This window comes from Cavia porcellus, unplaced genomic scaffold (assembly GCF_034190915.1).
Source record: "Cavia porcellus strain 051 isolate PalLab524CR breed Dunkin Hartley unplaced genomic scaffold, mCavPor4.1 scaffold_20, whole genome shotgun sequence".
Classification (NCBI taxonomy): Eukaryota; Metazoa; Chordata; class Mammalia; order Rodentia; family Caviidae; genus Cavia; species Cavia porcellus.
Genome location: NW_026947503.1, coordinates 29,893,018 through 29,919,253, shown reverse-complemented (window position 1 = coordinate 29,919,253; position 26,236 = coordinate 29,893,018). Strand labels below are relative to the sequence as shown.

Here is a 26,236-nt window from a genome sequence, read left to right as displayed (position 1 = left end):
AAAAATTGAATAACAAAATGTCTTGTCAAATATGTGGCCTTTGTTCTTGAAATTTGCCGAGACTGATTTACTTGTGACTTCAGTATGAGAATTTTCTTTTCCAATGTAATTGTCTCTGGATCCTAGCTACATGCCGTTAAATTGATACCCTAGGAGTCTTTCCAAAGAACAATTCCTTGACATCACAAGGTAAATTGGTAAAAATGGGCAAGTGGTTCTACAAAACATTGATACAGTAAATATTTTTAAATTAATATAGCCCATTAATTTCAAAGTTAATCAAGGGATAGCATCCACTGTTTTTTTGTTTAGTATCTGTTAATTACACAGAGATATTTCTCATCGGTTCCCAGTGAACCAATACTTGATGAACACTTTGGTTTTCTTTGATCACTTAAGCAATACCTTTGTAGCCTTTAATTATTGAAGGAAAAAAAAGATTTCCAAAGGAGTGATTCATTTATCTGAAGGCAGGCAAGAGGGGAGTGGGGAGACTCTGAAGTTATTATGTACACCCTAGTGATTTCTCCTGCACCATTTGACATTTTTTTTCCTTAGAGCACAGCATTTTTAAATCGATTTTATGGCTTTCATCTCTTAGTTAAGAACAGGTGACTCAGCAGCTCATGTGAGAAAGGATGTTTTGTAATAGATATGATGGTAGCAGCAATAAAATATATTTGTGAGTAAGCTATATTTTTTCCAACTCAACAGCAGCATCTCTAAGAAAACATAAATCCTCTAGTTGTAGCAAGGTTAGAATTAAAAGGCATCAAAAATCTGCCAAGAGAGAATTAGATTCATTTTCCCTTTTCTCACTGTACATCATATCCACAGAATAAAGTTGTGTGCAAAAACTCAAGGAAAAATTGCCCCCTAAACTATGTACAAGGGAATAGATGAGAAATATGTGGAAAGCTTAACACAAATTTTCAACTCCCAAAAACAACTGGACATGTGATTCTAGTTAAAAAAATTAATGGCTCACCGGCCCCTTTCACTTTTTTAGAAGAGAAGTGTATGTTAAATGGCACGCACCTGTAATTCTAGTTATTCTGGAGGCTGCAGCAGGGGAATTGCAATCTAAAAATCAGCCTGGGCAAATGAGATCTTGTCTCAAAAAGAAAGTTATTTTTACTTGATCACCTATATTCTATAACTTTAAAAAGAATGTATAGCATTGTGTTTTCTGGTCTGTCTGGCATAACTGACTCAAGAAAAGTTTGTTATTTTTAATCAGCAATTATTTATTGTAATTTTTCTTGTAATATTCCCCATTTCTTTTCTTTTAAAAAAAAAAGTTATAGACCTCTTCTGAAAATTTGTTCTTTGAGGTCCAAGATTACATCTGCATCTTCATTTTCTTGATTTGGTGCAGCATAAAGTATTGTATCCTATTGAATTACAGAGAAAAATGATTCCAAAAGTTAAAGTTCAGTGCAGTAGGCAGATGTAAAATGTGTTTCCTGTGGTCAAAAAAAAGATGAACTTTCACATACTATTTTGGTGAATGATTTTGATAGTGGAGAATCTGTACAGGAGGTGTAGAAGCATCCAAATACCATGTAAATTTTTGTGAACTTGAAAACCTCCAAAAACTGAAGTTTTGAGGCAGTATTTAATCTTCAGTGGATTTTTCATCTTCATTAATTGTTTAGAAGCAAAGGTAAAATATGCAATGAATATGTAACCTCATATAAAAGCTATGTATATGTAAAAAATTACTAACAGAGTGCTTACCAATTTTTGAACTTCTCTAATTCACAAGGTAATGGATATTTTCCTCCTGGCCAAGAGTTTATAGATTTTTAAAATATGTGTATATTCAATTATTCATCATATTTTGTGTACTAAAGGATGCAAAAGAAAAAAATCTAATATATGTTTCAAATGATTGTTTAGAAAAGAGAAAAAAACAATAAAATTCGCACCTTCTTTTCTAGGAAGCAAAGTATTCTCTAACCCACAGTTAGTAACAGTTACTTTTCAGCCATTCAGTATTGCTTTCTACATGCTTTGGAGAACAGTAAACATGCCTGTTCTCTGTCTGGCAGAAAACATTTCGTGACTCTGAGTGGAAATGTCTTATGAGTCACCTTGAGAAACAGAGAAAAGCAGACATAGGAAAAGTTGGCTTTTCCAAGTGTGGAGACCCTTTCTCTAAAGTTATCTGAAAGAATTCTGAGTGTTTTGTAGAACAACTAAAGCCCTGCCCCAGAGACTTACTGCTGTCCAGAGTCACAATGCCAGATTTTTTCCCCAACTGTCAGAAAAGGGAGGCTATGCTGTATATATTTACATTTCTGTATTTGCTAGCATATCAATAGAGATTTATACAATTATGATACATAAAAATTACTCTTCCTGCTAAGTAACCATAGTTCCTTTCTTAGTCTTTGCAGGCAAGTGGGGAACAGTGAACAGCACTCTAGTTTGAAACTCCTAAAATAGGTAGTTTGGGGTTCACATATCATTTTAATTGGTGCCCACATTCCCTCCTCTTTGAAATAAGTAGGTATTGGAGAAATGTTTGAAATTTCCACCATCGTTTTCAATTCTGATATTTTCTTAATTGATGAGAAATTCATTCAGTATGATCCATGCTGTATTTCTGACCTTGTTCTCCCATAAATTATAAGTCACATACCAAATGAAGTTGACATAGATTAATCAGGAATGCAGTGTCATCCATGGATTATTCCTTAGTGAATTTTCAAAAATCCAGGCAATGAAGAACTGGGTTATTTAAAAATATTGCATGATACTGTACTTCTGAGATTAATAGGTAAATTGAGAACCTAGAGTTGTGTATGTCTCAGAGCCTTCACTTAGAGTCTTTGAGATGCTGTATTTCTATCAAATATTCCAATTTTTAGATAAAAGAAAAAATTCTCATTTCCATTTTTGCAATATTTTTACCAGCTATTCTGTAGCAATTATTTATATGTGTTGACATTAATTATTATAAAGTGCCTTAAGATTTGACTCTGCGGTGTAATTGCATGCTATTTGTACAATGAATTCAGACTATTTCATCATTTGAATGAGAGCCTTGCCAGCACCTATTTGATTCCCACTCTGTATTCTGAATTGTACTTCGTGAAAGGCAAAGCTTTTCTTTGCTTTCAGAGCTCTTAGCTCAGCTAAATGTCATGACACTGAGCCAATTTGTTTCACATAGGTATTCTGGAGCTGGCACCTGAACTGGCCAAACAGATTCATCTGAAATGAGAGTATTTCTCTGGTGAAGAAATTGCAATTATGTTTGTTTAAAGGTTTTCACTGCCTTAAATGCCAGCCAGTTCTGAAAAGTATTTATTTTGTGCCAACAAAAATATAAGAATTATAAATTATCTATGGAAACCCATTTTCATTGTGACCATTTTGAATAAAATAAAACCAATACCTTTTGGATTGGTAATCCATTCAGCCCCGGTATGGGCCTTCAATGCACCCAGGGCTTTAGATAATTTCTTTCCGTCTGGGAATGACATGAAGAATGGATTTCACCATGAAGCTAGTCCTTTTGCATTGAGCCTCTATCTTGATGATGCCCCTGGAAATCACAGTGGCCGGATGGAAGCTTGGGGATGCTGGACTGAACATGCAGAGGATTTTTGTTTTTAGAGATGATGAAGATAAATGCTGAGAAAAAGAGCAGGCTTGGGAGTGGCCAAAATAATTTCAAAGACATCATATATTTATACGATTTATGAGTTTTTGTCAAAATAAGAAGCTGGATTTAAAAGGATTTTTTAAATGCATGTAAATTTCATTAAAGGGATCACCATAATATAACATATATTTCACTTCAAAATGCAAAGGAAATATAAAATTAAAATATTCTTTCAATGCTGAAAGTTTCTAAAACATAATATAGATTAATTGCGGCCAATTTTTAATACAACCACCAGAGGCCTATATTGCCAAAAATTTGTGAAATTTCTTACCCCTGACAGATATTTTTAATATGATGATATGAATCCTTTAATAAGAATCAGCCCATTGGAGATTAAAAATAAAAGGATCAGAGAGAAGCTGCCTCAGGAATAAAGAGATCTTCCCTCAAGTGGAAATCAAAGCATTTTAAGTTTCCTCAGAATTTCCCTTGTATGATTATAACCATCTCCCCTTTTTGTGGCACAGGGATTGAACCTAGGCCTCCCACTGAGCCACAGTCTTGGATTTTTTTTTTTTTTTTTTTTTTTTTGACACAGGCTATCACTAAATTACCTCGACTGAGCTCAAATGTGCAATCCTCCGGCTTCAGAATGCTGGGATTTCAAAAGTACATTACCATGGCCCATTTTATAAATCCCTTTTGAAGAATAATTTTCTTCTTCCTTAGGATTATTTTCACAACATCTTCTAGAAGACTGTTTTTCCCCTTCTGCACCCTTAATACTTCATAATATCCTTTAGTGCCTGAGATCTGAAAGAGATACCAACAAAAACACCCACAATAAAGTGGACCTTCTTACAGAGACAAAGAATAAAAATAGAACACATATCATTCTTGGACCAGTGGTACAAAATTGTCATATTGGGATTTAAATAAATGATCAACTCCTGTTTTGGAAAGCTAGCTACAAGTCATTTCATCCTTTAGATTAAATATTATTAGCCCAGAGAAAACCTGTACAATTTTCCTAGTCTCTAAAACTAGATTTTTCCTATTTTATTGGAAAGATCTGGTTAAATGAAAACACAATAGTGTTCCTCCCTCCTCTCCAGTCATAGGATCCTAGCCAGTTTGTTGTCTTTATTACATTTCCTTACCCTGTTTTAAAAAATGTTTTATGAAGTCTCTTCCAATTTTTTGGCTGTGATTACTGTACAGCTGCTTCTTGTCCTCAGCCAGTGCTATACCTTTCCACTTTCATTTCTGAAAGAGGCAAACCCCAAGATACTTCAGTGACCAAAAAGCCTGCTGACCTCCTCTAAATATAGATGAACGTGTAAAAATACCCTGAGACACACATTTCACGTGTGCATACCTTTATACAATGTTTTGATCTTTTGTATCTTCATCCCTACTCCCTTCTGCACTGTCAGGTTTTCTCTCTCCTCTGCCCTTTGTATTGCGCCTCCCAGAGAGAGGTCCCAAAATTAACTCCCACATTTATTATCTGGAAATACTTGCTGGTTAAAAACTCTTTTGAAAGTGAGATACTGCCTTTTTTCAATTTATCCAACAAACTTTCTTAAATAAATCGTCAGAAATACTCATATTTAGTTAACACTTTTACCCAGTAGGCATCTCCTCTCATTTGTAATTTAACCTGGACCTGTTGACTTTGAATATGGATGAATACTTAAGCTTATTCAGATCACCCTCAGCAAGAAAAATTGCCTTGAACATATTTTGGTCTTACTCAACTATATTCTCTGAAAAAAATTGTGCATTTCCATATACAAAGCTGTCCAAATGCCCACAGGCTGTCAGAAATGACTATGTGAAGTCTCTTCAACTATAGCAATCTGCCTGAAAATTACAAGGTTTGCTACCAGGGGGAAAGATCATAATTTTGTATCCAGGCCAACTTGTTCCAGTGAAGTCTTCTCGCATATAACTTTTAGCTAGATGTGCCTCTATTTTGTTATGGGAGATAATGATAGTGGTTATTATTTGTATCATTTTATTAGCAGTACTCTGAGCACCCTGTAACTCTGATTTGTTTGACAGTTGACACGGCATGTTTAAATCACAGAAAAATTGGCATATTGGCTGGTAGATAATAGTGCAGCTGTAACTGGGTTTGGTACATTGAATTTCACTGACATTGCTACTTATGAAAGGAGAAATAACTCTTTTTTTCTCGCCTCATCACTTATGATTACAGAGCCCAGACAGTTCAAGCAATATAGTCAGTGCTGAATGTATTTTACTACTCTCCCTGAAAGATAGATCCCTGTCTTGCTAGACCTATTTCTGTTGTTTAAAGGGGAAATGTTAATCATAATGCATAAACTCCTGAAGGTAAAGGCATAAAAATGTTCATAGCTCAGAGAAGAGACTGACCAGATCCCCTCTTTTCTCTGTGAACTGGTTGAAGAGATGTAGAGACAACAAGGTTTGTCTGGAATGCTGACTGGATTTTTTGTCTGCATCACAGCAGTGAGTGAAGGACCAACTACTCAACAAGCACCCCTGCTGCCCCCATCCCAGCCCGAGCATCCCAGCAGTGAGGAGGCACCAAGCAGAACCATCCCCACGGCATGTGTTCGACCAACTCATCCACTCCGCAGCTTTGCTAACCCTTTGCTACCTCCACCAATGAGTGCAATAGAACCGAAAGTCCCTTACACACCACTTTTGTCTCAGCCAGGTAAGGGGCACCATGTTTGCTTACCTTAAATCCTTGTTATTATTGGCACTTGGATATAGGTATGTTGGGGTGCCTGAGAAGACTTGGAGGTAATGTGTATTTTTTACTTTAATTGCATATTCACTGTGCCCATGTTTTACTGTTGTTTGTAGTACAGTTCTGGACTATCCTTCTACAAACCTGGCTAGTGGCAGGTGCTTTCCTTGCATTTGGAAAGTTGTTCGTGAATCCTAGATGCCCATCTATCACTTTTAATGTGTGCTGTAGGATACTGGAAGCATTCCTGATTCCTTGACTCTTCATTCTGCTGCACACATTCTAAGATCTAAAACCAAACTTGAAGTCTAGATGTAAACATACAAAACTCTACAAAATTTCTTCTGAATCTTCTAAATCACATCATTTGTCAGTTCCCAGGAGCTTCTAGTCACCTTGTTCTTAACTCAAAATATTAGGACTAGATGAGTGTTATTTATATTACCTCAGTGTGTATCCAACAGAAATGAACTGGAGCTCAATTTATTTATTTTTTAGGAACTGAAAATATAAGGTGGGGGAGAGAGACAGAGTCAGAGACAGAGACAAGCACAGAGCCAAAAAAAAAAAAAAAAAAAAAAAAAAAAAAAAAAAAAAAGCAAGAAAATACTGCCTGGGTAGAATGAATGATAGGTCAATTGATAAGTAGATACATACAGATAAATATGTAGTGCTTTAAATTATATGGAACATTAACTCTAAACAACTCCAGTATATCTAACGTAGGAACATAAAGTGCAGTGATTCTAAGTAAGCAGGAATCTGGACTGGGCTCATCTACATTAACAAATATGTTTGAGCAATTTTCTGCTATTCAGGTTCATGTCTATAGGAATGCTGCCTTTACATTATTAGTACACCAGTATCATGGTGACCTCAAAAATTAGAAAAATAAGATTGCCTATGAACTATGAATGCAAACTATATTAATATTAAAAGCATATCTTGTCCTGGCATCGCATTAATTGATTTGGATACACTGCCCCTAATGTTCTCAATATTTACATAGTGTATTGAATGGGTCCTCAGCTACCAGTCTATGGGAGGAAACGTGTACCGAAGGTGAGTAGGATTCCCCTGCATGACTGTCTTTCCGAAAATACAGGCTCAGCAAAAGTCAGGACTTCATTCCACCAAAGATAGCCCTTCCAACACTTGTAAGCCACACACCTGTGTACAACAACTCAAGCCCTTCCCCATTGTTACCCAGGCACTCCTATTACACATATGGGAAAAAATTACATTGCCCCCAAAACAATGAGGTATTAGATAATGCAGACAATTTAAAGCAGAATGATTCGCTTAATGAATTTGTATACCAGGAGTATGCTGTCCGGTGATTTCTGGCCGCACTTGTTCCTCACTGCAATGCCAACCAGTTTAGAAGAAGCTGAAAGAGACTGGATGCTAATGTAGGGTACACAATAGGTTGATTACAACTTTTATCAATAACTAATCTTTAGTGAACCTTGAATGAACATGTTCACCTGATAGGTTCGCATCTGAAGTCTTATAATATCTCATTTGATCCTTGTAATACTTGTGATGTAGCTGCTAATCTTAACCTCATTTTATGCGTAAGGAAACAGGCACTGAGAATTAAAGTACCTTACTTATTCTACAAATATGGTAAGCAGTGCATCTTTTCCCGTTCTCTTTGTCCTCAGAAAATATGGGTTCTCAAGTATTATGAATGCCTTTGTTCCACTAAATTAAGGATAAAAGCAAAATTTTAAAAATTAAATCATTCCAAAATGAGAAGCATCTAAAATACTGTCTTCACAAGCTGTCTTCACTCACATTTTACAAAGAAAAGCTAAAAGGCATTATTCTTCTATACTAAAGACAACCAATTTTAAAACACACACACACACAAAAAAAAAAAAAAAAAAAAAAAAAAAAAAAAAAACCCTAAAGTGCTAATTGCACTTTGTGCTATTGTTTTGACTTGGAAAATGTGTTCCTCGGCTTTCCATTACTATACCATGTACCTGAGACAATCAATTTATAAAAAGAAAAGACTGATTTTGCTCACAGATTTTGAAGGCTCCAATACATGATTGTTGGCTCTGTTGCTTCAGGCCTGTAAGAAGGCAACACTTCATGGAGGGAATGTACAGAAGAGCAAACTGCTCTCCTCTTCATCAGGAAGGCAAAAAGACAGAAGACAAGACCTGGGCTCAAACTCCCCCTTAAGGGACAATTTAGTGACCCACTAGGTACCACTACCTCCCGATAGTATCAACCCTCATGTGGGACTTCGGTGGATATTCAAAATACCACACGATAGCAGATTACTATGTTATTTAGAGATGGGAACAGCTGGAGATGATATTAGGAGTGCCATCTTACCTTAAAAATTTTACTAGAACTGTGATGTAGTTGGGAACACGAGGTTTGAAAATCAGCCTATACAGCGAAGCTGTACAGCAAAACCATAAAAAAATTTTTAATTTTAGAAAAAACATCAGTGATCAATGGAACAGAGTGCTGACATATATTCTAGCTGTTATTTTCTCCTTGTGACAATTCCAAAGATGCCTTAAACAAAAGCTTAACAAAATGTAGCATAAATATGTGGGTTACATCCCTAATAGAAGGGAAGCGAAGTCAGCTGTGTTGTCACTGCACCTGTTTCATCAAACACTAAGTACATCTGAAAAACTATTCTTTGATCTAATGTCATCCAAGCAAAAATCTCATTTTCTTTTATTTCCATTGTACCTATATGAGCTTTTCATTTTTTGTAACTATTGTTCTTATTTGAACTATTTCTCACAAGCTTCTCTTCATATTTCTAGTATCTTTGGCTTGAGTTCTGCATTTGATTTCTTTGTTTCCCACAGTTCCCCTTTAAATGCCACCCTCCCCCACTCCACATGAGACGTACCCCACCGTCACTGTGGAATTATTAAGTGCGCCTTTCTTTTATTTTTCTAGTTCATTGTCTGCCTGTGATTCCTGTTCATTTCATAATGCCTTACCTCATGATTTTCAAATAAGTCTCCCTACATTGCTCCTGACACACCATAAATAGTATGCTTTTTAAAAGGGCTGATGTTTACTTATTCTAATAGAAAAAGAAAATTAGCAGACTGACAAATGTATTAGTGGTGACATTAACTACATGCTTCTTAACCTAAAAGATGAAATACTTAGAGCTTTCAACAAATTTTAATTCTAAGAAAATCATTACTTTAGTCAAACTGATTGATGAAGTAAAGTCATTCTCTTTGTCAGCTTAAAAAAAGAAAATACCTCAAATAATTTTACTCTGGATTTCACAATAAGGGACTGCATAACTAGCAATGAGTCTATCTTTACTTACTGCAAGTAATTACTTTAGAATATGGTAATGTGAGGCATTCTAATTTTTAAAGATCATGCTAAATGAGAAACTCCTTCTAATTTGAAAGCTTTTAGATCAGAATCAATGAAGAAATCCTTTCATCATTCACATTGCCCTTCCCGCTTTGTTATAGGCAGTATAGAAGGCTCTATTCCTCTGTTTGCCTCCCACCAAGGCACACACAGGGATGTTTGCAGCAACTTTATACGAGGTAGAGGACACATACACTACGCGGTAACAATCTCCATGGGACTGCAGAGCATTTTGCAGTATTGCTATGGTAGGTGGTAATTAGAAAGTCATCCTGTTGTCATAACGACTGAAATTCTGCCTACCTGCAAACATAGATTCATTCCTTGATTTCATTTCTTTTCTACCTGCTGAGAAGGAAATTTAGCTTACAAGACCCTAAGGTGCTTATGTGTTACCTATAGTTTCATCATCATCTTGCAATAAAGAGGTTCTATTTCTTAATGTTTCATCTACAGATCTGAATAATTGAATGGTCTTTATACATTTCATGGAGCAGTCCCTGCATTTTGCAAATAACAGAAGTAGATACACAAGTGATATGGCTTAGTCCCCTTTCAGGTTAAATAGGAAATGTTTGATGGAGCATTGAGCTTATTGCATTATAGAACTGACATAAATCATAGAAAAGGCCAAGGCAAGGCAGAGTATGGTTGTGTGTGTGTTTCTTCACGAGTGCAAATTCCTTTTAGCTGTGGAGTGATCAGCTGTACTTTAAATGAACTTGGATTATATAGCCACTTATCTTCTGGAGTTGTACTTCTAAAAGAAAAGAAATGTAACCTTCTAATCGTGACTTTTATTCATAACACCGTTTTATAGCATTGGCATCCTGGAGTCTCACATCTTTGTAAAACTGAATAACTGTTATATTGTCCTCCATTCAAACATCGCATTTCTACATGTATGTATTTATAAAAGCAAAAGCCCAGAGAATTCTGATCTTTTCAGTCGTTGAGGGATCAATATGTCAGTGGACATGACAAGACCAAAACTCACTTCATTGTACTGTGAAATTGAGTTTGATTTTCCCTCTGCAATTTGTGGCATGCGCTTCAATTTGTCTGAGGATTGAGGACAAAGTGGAGGTGGAGGTGGGTGACGGTGGACTGGAAATGCATTTGATTTATATATTTTATCTGATCTAAAATCATGTATTACTTCTGTACTCTGATTTCTTGAGCAGCTTTATTTCAGTAAATATGCCATCACACAAAACTGGCAATAAATTACTATGATACGCTAATATATTTGCTTTCCTTGTGCTACCCAGAGGCTATTGTTGAAAGAGACACCACACAAGTGTCCCATTCTGTCAAAAATCAGTCACAGGCAAAGGTCATGGGAGATCAAACATCCTTTAGCAGGTAAAACAAGATAGTCATTCTTAAGGTCAGAGAAAATAAATTATTGGCACCAATGCTGCCAATTAGTTCTAGAATGGAAAATTACACTATCTTACCACAAGAAATTTCATCTCATATAGAAGCTCATCTATGTCTTCTGTAGGTGTCTGCTTGGTGTTTTCTTGCCTTCATTTGTAACTTATGTTTTCACACAGATGAAATTCAATTTAGTATATTTTGGTCATCCTACAGTATCCTTTGGAAAATGTAATTTAGACAAATTTGCCTTGGAGATCACTAACAGTTGTGCCTCTGAAACTCACTTTGTGCTTATTAAAGGAAATACTAATTTTTCTAGTATGGTATTTTAGGACAAAAATAGGAGAGAGCTCTGCTCACAATCTCAAAAAAAAAAAAAAAAAAAAAAAAGGAAAATGACTTCTTGAGGAGACTTCATGAGTAATTCAACTTACTAATGCCTGATTTATAGACAACAAAGCTGAGGCTTAAAAGGCCAAGTAGCTTGCCTGAGGTCAGCAACTGAACACTGAGACCTAAAGGTTAAGAAAAATATAGCATCAAAGAGAAACATTTTTTTTTTTAGTTAAGTAGCAGCTCCCTCCTGCCATATGAGGGGTCTTCTGAATTCATGTTGTCTCTAAGGAAAAATAAATGGCCGGTAGGTTGAGTCACTGAGATTAACTTTTGAATAAATGTTTTGTTCCTTTATGTTGGCATTAGATGGAATAATGAATTTATAGCAAGAGTAGCAACTAGCCAGAGAACTCTAGAATAGCTGCCATTTGTCTCCAACTCACCTTTCCAAACTCGGTTATCCCTCTACAGTAAGGCAGGAATCCAGTAGCTGACATCTGTGGTTTTCAGTGCTACTAATAGCCACTGCTTTGGAATTCCACAGGGAAAATAAAAAAAAGGGCACATGGGAATATTAGTCACACTGTGGTTAGAGAATATGACAACAGGGTAATGAGAAAAAAAATCAATGCCTGTATTTTTCAGAATCGCAGAAATCTACTGGGGAGGGAGACGAATGAATGACCACAGCTGAATCAAAAGTTGAGTCCTTTTAATCAAAGTTTTGCCTTGTTAAAAAAAGAGAAAATATTATATCAATTACTAGATCTTAAAATTGAACTATATACTTAATACAACCAACTTTAGGGTTAAAACATTAATGTACTATTTAGGTGAGAGAAAAAAATATTTGTATAACTTTGTGACTTAACAAATGGGATAGTTTTAAGGCATAAAACAAAGATGTTCTTAGATTTTACAGAGGAGTACAAGGCCTCATGAGTGACAGAATTATAAAGGAAAAAATGGACAGTAGTAGTTTTTCAAAGCAGCCAGTATTATTCTCACATTACTTGTGAACTCATACGTCACCTGGTTAACTGCTGCCACATAGATTTTATTATTTGTAAATTATCTTTTTAAATATCACTTGGATTTAATCAATAATATTAATATTTTATATTTTATCATTTGTAATTCATAAAAGACACACATAAGTAACATGTGTCTACCCAAGAAGTTACCATAATCACTATACTGATGCACAGGTAAAATATCTTACAAGTTTTCCAAGACCATATGATCTTATTCTTGGGAACTTCATCAAACCCCTTCTGTCAACGAACACTCAAATACTTATTAAGTTTGTTATAATAAAATAGTAAACATGAGCATGAGAATTTGAATGCAGTTCTTCAATTGCAGTTCTAATGGTAATTTAAGGAGAAATTAAGCAAATTGAGCTACTAGCTGAATTAGGTAAGCATGATAAAGGCAGGTAAAATGAAATAACTTCCAAATTCATAATGACTGGATCATAAAATGCCAAATTTCTGAACTACAAATTGCATCTGTGCTAAAGCTAAATTAAATTGTGTAGATGGTTAAAAAAAACATTTTTGAACCATAGCCCTTGGAAATTCTATTCAATAGTTTAATGACAACTAGATACACATACCCTACAATACTCAGTCATATCCTTGTGTTTGTAAAAACTCAGGTCAGTGGAAGAGAGCTTACCTGAGGTCTATTATGCCAACTGTCTGTTATGCCAAGTAATGAGCTGATTTTTCTCCATGAAATCCTACTTTTCTTATATGTGAAATCAAAAGGTCTTCTTTTTAAAAAAAGGTACACATGAAGTTCTGTATTCTTAACTATCACAGAAATAAGTATGGGTATTTCCACTGTATCCTGTATTTTTGTATTGTGAAAGACTATGAGTAAGGAAAATGTTTTAGTTTGAATAGAAATGATTTAACCTCATGTGTGTTCCAGGCATTTTACATAGTTGGCATAAACCTTCACAGTTTATCAGTTAATGTCCAACCCTAGTGCATTTTGGGGAAGAAAGGGTATTTTAGTTACTTCATCATTGCTGGAACCATGTACCCAATTGTCACAAGTTCAAGTATATTGAACAGGGATAGTATATTGTGGCTCACAGTTTGCAGGGTTTCAGTCCATAGTTGGCTATCTCCATGCAGAAAAGCATGACAGAGGTATGGAGGTGTTGGAAAACACAAAACAAGACCAAGGGGGGAGAAGGAAGATAACTCTTTAAGCTTCACCTCTCATTATCACGTTTAACTATAAATGCATCAGTAACCCAGTTCACTTATGAGTATCACCTCCATTTTTCAGTCACCTCCCAAAAGCCCCATGTATAAGTGTATAAGGCTTTTAGAGGATGCCTCAATATAAACCATAATGGAAAGAAACATTAAAACAACAGTCTTCACATAAAACTAATGTGTTAATGGATTAGGACAAATCTAACATTACTGAAAACAAAGCATCATTGTGATAATAAACTGAAAACCTAATCATCAACCAACTATCTAAGGATATGACCTATAAAATCTTAAAAGATTATGTGAAAAATACGAATAGTCACTATTTCTGAAAATTTATAAATTTTAAATTACTGGTAGAGAATTAAAGAAAATAAATATACCATGTTAAATATCTGGTGTGTTTTAGATCATAGATTTTTTATCCTGAGCTTGTGGGAGAGTCAATGTTCTTATTGTGAGAACCTATGTTTATGAGAATATCACAGCACTCACAAGCAGAATGCCTTTATCTTTCGTGGCAAAAGGGATTCTTTTTTGCTATCACTTTTTTTTTTTAATATTTTGGTGCCAGGGATCAAACTCACGACCTCACCTTTGCCAAGCAGTCACTTATGCTGTTGAGCTAAACTCCCGGCCTCTCGGATTCCTTTTTGTGTATGTGACTAACAATGGAAAGAAAGCTTAACTAATTTTACAGTGAGAGGCATATTATTACATAATTGCACAAGAAGACTTACAGGAATAATGAGATTGCGATGGCTGCTCTTTTCAAATTCCTTTCCAATTTCCCTTTCTAAATATCTTTGCACATTTTCTGTAAGTTATATATATTTTTCTATGTCTGAGATGCCAGAGTTGTGATTTACTAAGAGAGTGCATTTTTCTTTCTTTTTTTTTTTTTTTGTCTTTTTCATTTTTATCGGTACCAGGGATCGAACTCACAACCGCCTGCTTGCAAGGCAGGTGCTTATACTGCTGAGCTAAATCCCCAGCCCCTACAGTGCATTTTTCTAATAACAATAATGTATTAACCTAGTATTATTTAATGTCAGAGACTGCCAGTTTAGTTTAGTCTTCAGTTCTATCCACTGTTGCATTTAAAATTATAATAGAATGTTTGTTTTCTCTTTGATTGCTCTATGAAGTGGTACCTCACTTATTAGAAATGGGCTACATTGGGCTCAGAAGTCTGAGCTGACACCTGCCCTCATGTAGGGTTAAAGGCAGGACAGTAGGACTACCTGAAGAATGAGGGAGTTTGATCTCTGGCAGGAGCAAAAGGAAAGCATTTACTGGAAACATATAATAACTCCACTATGATTCAGCACTCCTGCTGATTGACTGGGTTACTGCTGAGTAAATGATTTAATCTCTTTATGCTTTCCCTTTTCACAACGATATGTGGGGAAAATTAAATATACTCTAGAAAGAGTTTGTTGCATAATATTAAGGAATCCAGGCATGTAAACATGAATTACACTTGCTGAAATGCTAGTAAAATCCAGGAGCTTCTGATTAGATATATTTTCCACCATTTCACCTTGCAAATTGGACCCATGGAAGTTTTTAAGACCTTCTGTAAAAAGCAGTGGGATCATGGAAAAAGGTGTTTAATAGTATATTTTAATAGCTTGCTGACTGGTGAAACAAGATGTAATTCATAAATGCTGTTTTGCATATACATATGTATATGCAAGAGGACAGGGCAGTCATTAGTACATGTTGGCAGTACCTAATGAGTACATTTATCATGGGGAGTTTTTACACTTTCGCAATACATCTTAATTCTTTTTACACACCCTCCCTTTCTGTCTTCTTCCATTTAGTGTCTAAGAATATTCTGCAGTGAGGTCTCATGGAGTTCCTGAGCTCTGAATTTTGATTGCACAGAATCTCTTTTCTAAAAGTTTCCTCGTACCGCTGCCCCCCATAGAAGGTGTCCCCACCACTCATGCAGCATGCCTACCACTCCCTCCTCCCCAACTCCAGGGTAGTTGCTATCTCCTAGATGCTATACCAACAGGATCTAAGTTTTTCTTCTCTCAAAACTCCAATTTTATTGCAATTTTTCTTCTAAATGTAGTATGCTCCTAAAGAAATATTTCACATTTATTTTTCCAAAATAATATTTAAGATCATGATAAACACAAATTTTTAATGTTCTCCAATATAACAACAAAGCCTAATGTATGTCAGGCCCCACTATCTATTCCAGAAAGAATAAAGGCATTCTAACCATGTCAATGGGCTTTGCAGACTTTCTGATAATTGCCAATATGGAGCATGACCACAGGATTACTGTGTCATTCAGTCTTCACATAAATGTAGCAAGAGAAATATTATTCCTCACAATTTATTCATGAGGAAGATGTGGATCAACAAAGATGTAACAAAGACATCCAATGTCACATTATATTTAAATGTCCGGGTAAGAATTTGAGCCTAGGAAATCCATAAGTCAAAGATTACTTTCACGAGCATCTATAGTATAAACACAAAGGGTCAATGATTATGTATGTAATAACCTCATAATTAATAAATAAGGTATATTTTGGTCTGTCCTAACATGTAAATATTTACATTACACGCATTTTTTCCAGATATTTTCTAATGTTCTGTCTTTGGAATCTATTTAATAATCTGTGATGCACCACTCTAACTTCTGCATTTACAGAAAAAGCCAAAAGACCTCAAAATTTTATTTTTGTTTTCACTGTATAATATTTTGATTTGCCTTAGTCTTTATTTTGTCACTTTTTTTGGTTTCTTTATAAATATGTTTTGACTGCACTTTTTCTTACTTCCTTTGACCCAGCAAATCCAACTAAAAATGTTTTATTTATTATTGGAATACTGAAATAAATATCTATATAGACATCCAAAACCTAAAGATAATATGAGTTTATTTCTAAACCCATCACAAGATAGCCAACAGCCTATTTTTCAGAACTAGCTCAAATCATTTTATAGACATGAAATATTCAGAAACCCCATGCAGTAAAAATGTTGAATATTGAACAGTTTATGAAACATTGCACAGAAACATATTTTTATCATAACTAATTTCCCACATGTGCTCTGGAGGAGCTCTTCTCTTTGGCCCAGCATGACAAAGATTAGTCAAAATGTTTCATTGACATTTAGTTCCACTGCAAATAAAGAAGGATGAACTCTAGTTAACTAGTATCTTCGGAGAATGGGCAGTTCTAAGGAAATTACATTCTTGGTAGCAAAGAAGAAAATATAAATCATGTAATAAATGTTTATTGGTGCCCAAATCTATATTATCAACAAAGATTGGGAAGAATGCAGCTTTTCACATACTGTGTCTTAAATCCCATACAACCTCTCTATAAAGCAGGCCATGCCATTCTATATGGGATGAACTCAGTGTTCAATTAAACAGCCACTGCAAGGTCATAGTTACTAAAGGGCAGGGACAGGACAGAAGCCCCGTTCTCGATGACTCTAGTATTGATTTCCTTTCTTAGATTGTTTGAAACTCACAAAGGTGTATGAATAGCAGTTAAGTAAGGGCCTAACATGAGCAAACACAGACATTTTATAGTTAGAAGGTAAAGCACCTTGCTGGACAGGAAGATCCATGGGGTGATTATGAGATAACAGCTAGATAAAAGCATAGTGTGGTGAGTGCAAACAGAGCTGTTGTTAAGGAGGCTCAAATAGGAAACTGAGATTAAGATAGAAAGTTGAAAGTTAACGGCATCCACATTGTTAGTTACATCCACCCACCAAAAAGGTTAAGAGAGCAGTGAGAATAAAACAAAAAAGATTGTTGCAACACTTGACTTTCAAAAGAAGTAACAGGTGGCTACATGGAAGACTGAGACAGACGAGGTCCAAGGTGACTTGTTTTTACCGAGGGCTGATCAAACCCTCGGATACCTAGGGAGGATGATCCGGGATAAAGAAAGGCAGAGGCATATTTCAGAGTACTAGGGAACTGAGAGGTGCTTGCCTCTGGTGGACTGCTCCACTACCTCTGTGGTTAGCTCTCTTTTATTGGCCAGCAAGAGGTAAAGAGAGACAGGTAGCACACCTCTCATGGAAAAGTATCTATAGAAACCAGGTGGATAAGAATTAAATTAATGAAGAGCTAGATTTTCTCTCAACCCAAATGCCTGTATTTTGACAATTGTCTTCAGCAGATGCTGTTTTGCCTCGGGAGTGCGGGGTTATTAGCATTCAGCCCACAGCCAGCGGGCACACGGCCTTCCTATATCTTCTTATTCCAGAAGCAAGATCACACTGACCTCAGGATGCTTAGGGGCTTAAGTCACAGAGTCAGGTTCCCCATAATCTATCACATAGCCGGTCCTCAACAATTTTAATCTTGTGTCTTCAGGAATATGGGTATAAACAAAGAAAATGAAGGGGAGAAGGGCTTCTCTCTGAAAGGAATGTGAAAGGAAAAGAGGGGAGGTGCTGAACAGGAAGAGGCATGAGTTACCCAAGTGGAAAGATGGAGTGAATAAAGTCAAGTGTTACGTATCCAAGAGGAAGTCTCAAGGGAACTGTAGCAGTACAAATTTCATGGCAGAATTAGATGGCACGTGGCAAGTTCTTACACTTAATGAGACAGTAACAAAAAGGTCTTAGCTGTAAAAGAAGCAATTCAAAAGCCAAAAAACAGGAGTACGTCAAATAAAGAGACAGTTTCCAGTATCATATTCTATAGTTTCTTCATTCAGAAATGTTTTCCTTTTGTTTTCTTCTTCCAAAATTTCTTATACTTTATTATAAAAGTATCAAATGACCAGAAAAATGTGTAAATTCTCAAACACCCAAAACCTAGATTCCAACAGCTTTTTCATGTATTAGACTTTACAAATCCATCCCTCTGTTCATGTATCTTGCTTGCTGATTGTTTTCAATGTAAATTCCATACATCAATTTATCTAACCCCTGAGCACTTTGGTAGGTGTATAAAGAAGTCCATTGCCTTTGGACTCTATATTGATTTAGTTGTATCATTTTAAAGAGAAAAAATAAAAATTCTGACAATTTTACAAAATCAGTCATAAAAATTAACCTGATTTCAGAAATAATGTTAATCATAGACTTGAGGACAGCTACTAAGATCAAATCCCACAGAACAGTTTATAAGTCAGAATTATATTAGACACAAATATTTGTTATTTTATGTCTAAAACTTCCATAAGTTAGCAAAAGCTATATTCCACTGAGTCAGAGACCTGTCAATAAGTACATGAGTAATGTGCAAGTGTATTCTACCCCTAAATGTACTGCAGAAATTACAGGAAGGAAGTCGGTTGTAGAGAAAAGGCAAGACTCGCAAGTTGCTTTCCTGAAAGGTATATACATTCTTTGGGGGTAAGGATTGAGATTCTCATAATTATAAATATTTTTTAAACTATATAACCTCACTGAGTAACAAGTCTTCAGTATTTAAAGTGTTCTGCTGATCCAGCCTGCTGATCAATCCGTGGGGCATATACCTGGAGGGGGAACGGGGATGAATACAACAGGGTGGGAGACAAAGAGAGATTGAGACAAGATGAGGAGTCCAATCAAGTCTCATTTATTCAGAAAGTGGTCCGATCCTTTATAGGCCAAGGTCGGGCTGGTGGGACAGGAAGAGGCTATAGGGTGGTTTCTGATGGGTCATCATCACCTCCAGATATGTGACGTAAGCAGGAGAGGATTATGGTTAATGTAGGCAGGCACATTATGTGCCGATAGGAGTGAGCCCCGGGGAGGCAGCACTGGGGCTGTCGAGCCGCTCCCTACATCTCCTCCCTTTTTATATGATTTAATTTGCAGTATGGCAGGCCCTGTGAGGACAGCACCTGTCTTAGGTCAAGGACCTCATTACATGAACCCAACCTGGCCTTACCCGTCATGGGCTTGCAGGACAGCAGTTGGTCCTGTGCCTGTCTTAGGCAGCTGGTGGTGTAACATGTATGTTCTAGTTGCCCGTCTCTGGCTGCCTGTCCATTGCCCCAGGGCAGTTAGGCTGAGTTGTCATATGGACTACTCATGGGAATTCCTTCTCAGTAGGTTTGTTGATCTGTCATCTCCAGCTGGTAATAGTGTACCTGAATGGGCTTTGCCATAAACGCGTCTATCTCGTTATTAATGAGCATCATACTGCTCTGAAAAATACAAGGACCCACAGCGAGGAGAAGCAACAGGGCAGCTAGGGGACCCAAAAGGGGAGATAGGTAAGGGAAAAGTCCCCCCCCACGTTGAGGAGAAGGAGTTAGCAGCCATTTGTTGTCATCGCTGTTGAAGTTTTTTTTCTATTTTTTGGAGCTTGCCTTGCACGACACCAGACTGATTGACATAGAAGCAACATTTTTTTCTGTAAGGCAAGACAGATTTTGCCCTGCTCTGCTGTGAGCAGGTCTAGCCCTCCTCTGTTTTGTAAGACGACCTCTGCCAGTGAGTCTAATTGGTTTTGGCGAGTTTTTATCATAAAGGATAAGGCTTAAACATCTTCAGGCAACTGGTTGGACAGGTCAGTATATTTATCAAGGCAATGGCGAGGCCAGCAGTACCTGTGGCTACAGCGCCAGTGACACCCATTCCCACCAAAAGCGGGATCAGTATTACCGCTTGTTTTTGGCAGCCAGCAATGTAATCAAGTGTTGGCACTGGCGCAGGTTGTTCACCTGAGACAATATCTATGTCGGGCAGGAGAAAAGCAGTTATATATGTACCTGTCCAGTTGGCTGGAATATAGGTATAGGCCCTATTACTACCACAGACAAAAATGTGTCCTGTCAGAGGGCCCAGGGGGCCTGTATGATTGACAAATTCAACACAGGTGATGGACAGGAGATGGCCCATATCTATAAGGGTAGAATCATTTTGGAGAGAGCCCTGTAGGCAGGTCATGGATATGTTGGGTATTATTAATGGCTGGACTAGAAATGATTGGGAAGGTCTACAGGTAAAATTATGTGGATAACGAGAGGGGTCAATTGTTGAGTTGGAGGGGATGGCTAAGGGAATAGGAGTGCCTAAGGCCATGCACACCCAGCAGTCTTGCGCTAAGACAGGGTTAGTGAGGTTAAGTACATGGTGAGTGGCTGAAAGGATATCATAAGTTTGTGGGTCAAATCCATACACCGTGATTTGGGGAGAGCTAACAGGTGATAATTGATCTTTGAGAATAGACTGTCTTCTATTTCTTTTAGTTTTTTCTCAACATAAAGTTCTCTTATTTTGTCTTGAGGACCTCCCCCATCTGAGACATGGATTGGAGCCCTCTTATACCAACAGACTGGCTTATTGATTTCTCCTTTGCAGGAGGCTTGGGTGTTTATGGGGCTTCCCGATATAGAGGGCTTGAGGCCCCAATCGCCTCTGGCTGCTGCCATTTTTATTTTTGTAAGTATGGCTATAAAATAAGTGGCATTATCAAAGCCAATACATTTTTGTACAGCATCATAACAGGAGCTAGGCATATCTATCTGATATGACTTACAATCCTGTGGGCAAGGCCCTGGTCAGTTATTTTGTTTGGGTATAATTTGGGGTTTAATTTTGCATTTCCAATTTTGAGTTGATCCCCCTGTAAGGGAGGGCCTGGCCATGAGAACCGCTAGCTTATTACCGCAGTCTATTTGGCTGGTTTGTGTTCCTCCAGACCGAGAAGAGCCTCCTCTGCAGCACAGAGGGTTCCATACATGGCTGTAGCAGTTGTAGTCTGTTTGGTGGGGGGTCTAAATCCACCATGGGTGTGGTACAGTCTGAGGAGAAGGCTGAGTAGGCAGCATAGGGCTCCGGGGAGTTGTGTCATCTCTAAAAGAGCACAGGGGGTTGTGCCTCAGGAAATGACATTATTCCTGGGTGTCGCATGGGGTCTTTGAAGAACTGTCTACTTGTTTTACAAGATGCTCAGGTAGCCATCTAGCCTCTCTGTCTTGTTGAGAGTAAACACATATTGAGCCTTGTCCCCAGATAAGGACTGGTTTGGGACCATTCCATATATTGGTTAGTGGGTACCTCCAGAAAACAGATGCAAATCGTGAGTTTGAGTATGCCAAAATCAAGATGCCGTGGAGAGCCTGAAGCATTCAGAGTCAGAAAATTTAAAATGAAGAAAATATGTGAAAGGATATTTCTAGGGGACCCCTGGGTTGGGTACCATGTCCCCCCTTTTATTTTGTCTATGGTGAGTTTAAGAGAGCAGTGTGCGCATTCAACAGTGCCTTGTCCCTGAGGATTATAAGGTATAGCTGTGGTGTGGAGGATATTAAGGTACTTGCAAAATTGGGCGAAGGAGGTACTGGTATAGCCAGGGCCATTATCAGTCTTGAGCTGTTGAGTACATCTCAGAACTGAGAAGGCTGACAGCATATGGGCTATAACATGTCTGGCAGCTTCTCCAGTTTGGAAAGTGGCGAAAATGAAGCCACTGTATGTATCAATAATTGCATGTATATATTTTAGGTTGCCGAACTCATTGAAATGAGTAACGTCCATTTGCCACAAGGTGTTAGGGATTAAACCTTTTGGGTTGACTCCTAGGTGTTGAACAGGTAAGTGGATAGCACAAAAAGGACTATTTTTTACAATTTGTCTGGCTTGCTCAGGGGTAATTTTGTGGAGGAGGTGGAGGGTTTGAGCATTGAGGTGATGTAGCTTATGGGCCTGTTGTACCTCAGACACCTTGGAGTCATCTGTAGGCTCGAAATGAGTCATAAAGACCTGTGCCCATGTGGCAACATCAGCCAAATGATTTCCTCCCTGCCCAGGGAGGTTGGAATGGGCCCATAGATGACCAATAAAGAACTTATGATGGCAAAGCCATATGAAGTCTTGTAATCATTTGAACAAATTTGCAGCCGGGGAAGCATGACAGATGGTAGCAACAGTCTCTAGTAATGGAACAGACTGAGTGAGGTAAGCACTATCAGTATACAAATTGAAGGGTTGGTTGGAGTAAGCAGTAAAGACTGCAAGAATAGCCTGTAATTCTGCTAATTCTGCAGAGGAGGTGCCTGTCTGGAGGGTAAAAACATTGTCTTGGGATACATAAGTGGACCTGCCAGAAGAAGAGTCATCAATGAATAACACCGGGGTGCTAGGAAGAAGTTGTAGAGCTGTGATCTTAGGGAATATAAATGAGTGATGGTTGGCAAAGTAAACCAGCTTATTTGGAAGGTAATGATTGTCAATAGTCCCTGAAAAGGAAGCTAAGGCAATAGGCCACACTTTCATAGTCCGAAGTAACCAATCTACTTGGTCCTTTGTAAAAGATTGAATGATAATGTCTGGTTCTTTGCCAAAAAAACATTTTCCTTGCTTTCTACCCTGAATTATTAGGTCTGAGACAGACTGGAAATAAGGCAGGAGTGTTCTTTTTTGGGGGAGACCTATAAATGGACCCACAGGAGGGGACCATATTGGCCAGAACACTGCTGTGGGACAAAGCTTTGTATTTTAAATGAGAAATTGTAAAGGCTGACTGTAGTCCATAAAGGAAACAGTTTGTTGAGCAATAGCCTCTTCTACCTCATTGAGCTCTCTCTTGGCATCAGATGTAACCTTTCAGGGGGAGGTTGGATCTATGTCTCCTGAAGCAGCTCATAAAGGGGCTGTTAATCATGTTTAGTTAGTTTTAAAAATGGTATGAGCCAATTAATGTCTCCCAGTAGTTTTTGGAAGTCATTAAGCATCTTGAGGCCATCAAGCCTCAGTTGGGGTTTTGGAGAGAGTATTTGAGTGCCTCGTAATTGAAAACCCAAGTATGTATATGGATCAGTAAGCTGTACTTTATCAGGGGCTGTTTCAAGTCCAGCCTTTTGTAAGGCAACCTGTAGTTCCTGGTAGCACCTTAGGGTTTGGTTTTGCTCATCTCCTGCTAAGAGGATGTCATCTATATAATGGACAATATATATATTTGGCCAATGATCTCTGACTGGCTGTGGTGACAAAAGACTGACATAACGTAGGGGAATTAGCCATCCCTTGTGGGGATACTCACCTTTGAAATCTCTGCATAGGTGCTCTGAAATTAATCGATGGAAGGCTAAAGGCAAAGCATTTTTGGTCATCTGGATGCAAGGGAATAGAAAAAAAAGCAATCTTTAATATCTATAACAATTGTAAAATAACCTAAAGGAATAGCACTGTGTGAAGGGAGGCCTGGCTGTAAGGGTCCCATTATGACCATAGTCTTGTTTATTGCCCTGAGGTCTTGTAGTAGTCTCCATTTACCTGATTTCTTTTTGATGACAAAAATGAGAGTATTCCATGGTGAATCACTAGGTATTATGTGGCCTGCATTTAACTGGTCCTGCACCAGCTATTGAGCAGCCATAAGTTTTTCAGAGGTAAGGGGCCATTGATCGACCCATACATGCTCTTCTGTTAGCCACATCATTTGTTTTGCATGAATCACAGGAGTGTCAATGGCCCCTATGAAAAATGGCCTCACCCAGCTTTGGCATTGTTAGGGGTGGGAATGATGGGATCAGTAATGTCCGTGTTATTTTTTTCTAAGCCCTGTTTTGGCAGGTAGCCCTTGTTAAGCATTTGTGCTATGAAGGGCTTCCCATAATTAATCCCATTTGGGAGAGTAGGTCTCTTCCCCATAAGTTAAGAGGCAGACTCTCTATGACATAAGATTGTAAGTATCCCTGATTAACTTTTTAATCTCTCCAAACCAGTTGTTTGGAACTACATTGTGGACTTTTTGATTGTCCAATCCCTTGGAGGTGTGTTAAAATTGTTTCTAAAGGCCAGGCAGCAGGCCACTCCTCCATTTTGATAATGGTAACATCTGTGCCTGTATCAATGAGGCCTGAGAAACTTTTTCTATCTAAATATAGGGTCATGAGGGGCTTTTCTTTGGAGATATGTTGGGCCCAATATACATCTGAAGTCCCAGGAAGGGAGTCCCCCCTGTAGGGAGTTATGGATTTGTTAGACATTCAAGCCAATGGCAATAGCAGCAATTGAACAAGGTGTTGCCCTGCCCTGACTGGTATGACTCCAACAAGGGGAGAAACAATGACTTTTATTTTCCCTGTGTAATCACGGTCTACTATCCCAGGAAGAACTTGTAATCCTTTAAGCGTAGTACTACTACATCCAACAATAAGTCCAAAAGTCCTGGGGGGAGAGGGTCCATAGTTTCCCGAAGGGATGACCTGGACACCCATGTCAGGGGTTAATACTGTGTTGGAGGTGGAACAGAGGTCCAATCCTGCACTCCCTGGGGTTGGCCTGAAGAGGTCTGAAATGGACTGTTTTGTGCTCGGACAAACCTTGGAGCTCCAGGGCTTTGTCTAGAATTGGGGGCCTGGGGCAGGCCCCGTGTCCCGTTTTCCCTACGGGAGAAGAGGGTTACTGTGAACATCCCTTTTGGATTTGCACTCATTAGCCCAGTGGTTTCCTCGTTTGCATCTGGGACATAGCCCTGGTTTTTCTGTAGAGGACTGGTTTTGATTTTTACTTTTGCAATCACGAGCCATGTGGCCACTTTGGCCACATTTAAAACAAGTGGCATCTTTTTTAGGATGAAAGCAGAGGTATTTAACTGTGCAACCTTGTTGTGCCACGACCATGGCTAGGCCTTCATGACAAGCAGGCCCAGTACCTGGCATAGGCAAATATAACCCGATAGGTCTCCCTTTTTGCGATGCAGTTGAATTGCAGCTTGACAAGCTGAGGTTACATTTTCATGAGCCAATTATTTGGCCAGAGCAGAGTTTGTTTCTGTGAACCAAAAAGACGTTCCGCTGCCTGTAGGAGGTGATTGACAAAGTCAGAAAAGGGCTCCTCAGGCTTTTGTTTTATTTGGGTGAGAGACAAGGTAGGCTCGCCTCTTGAGAGGAGCTGTTTCCACGCTCTAGTGGCTGCCACGTTAATCTGCACAAAGAGGCCCGAACAGAACCACATTTGAGTCTCTTTTGCTGCAAAATCCCCTGTTCCTGTAAGCATAGTGAGGGTCCAGAGGTTTTGCCATGCAGCGTTATCTGGCTATGCCCTCGCACTGATCAAAAAATTCAGATTTCCATAATAGATAATTGCCTCCAGAGATGGTGGCTTTTGCTAAGTCCTTCCACTCATAGGAATAATCCAGCCCTGAGTCAAAGAATCTAGAACCACAATGGTATAGGCGGCAGTTGGGCCATATTGAGAGACTGCGGCCTTTAACTCTTTTAGGGCTGTCACGGTGAGAGGTGTGTGTATTCTAACTGCTTGTGGTTCAACACCCTCTTCAACATCCCGCAAGGGAACAATGGCCTCTGTGACTGGAAACACCATTTTGGGCTGGCTGCCGGATGCAGGTGCCATTTTAAGAGCACCATGAGGCTTGCCGGAGGCAGGCGCCATCTTAGGGGCACTATAAGGCTGTGTAGCTTGGAGGGCCTGCAATTGAGTTGAAAGATTTTGGCATTCTTTTTCTATCTGTATCTGTTTTAAAAGATCCCTTTTTCTTTGTTCTAATTCCACTAGCATGCTAGAAGGTTGAGGGCAGTTGCTAAGTACATCATCATAGTCAGGGAGCGACTTAATGGCGGCCAGTGCCAC

At 38.2% G+C, this 26,236-nt stretch overlaps 1 protein-coding gene across 5 annotated transcripts in view; it reads left to right on the top strand.

The window, feature by feature from the left end:
* The window catches only part of Dcc (DCC netrin 1 receptor), a 1,081,241-nt gene that overhangs the window by 1,031,334 nt on the left and 23,671 nt on the right, over positions 1–26,236 (top strand). For 3 of the 5 annotated variants that reach the window (XM_063231626.1, XM_063231624.1, XM_063231622.1), the window contains exon 27: positions 6,117–6,329. In XM_063231626.1, the coding sequence (XP_063087696.1) occupies positions 6,117–6,329 (213 nt within the window). The remainder of the gene's footprint in view (positions 1–6,116; positions 6,330–26,236) is intronic. The other 2 variants (XM_063231625.1, XM_063231623.1) reach the window with 1 other exon arrangement.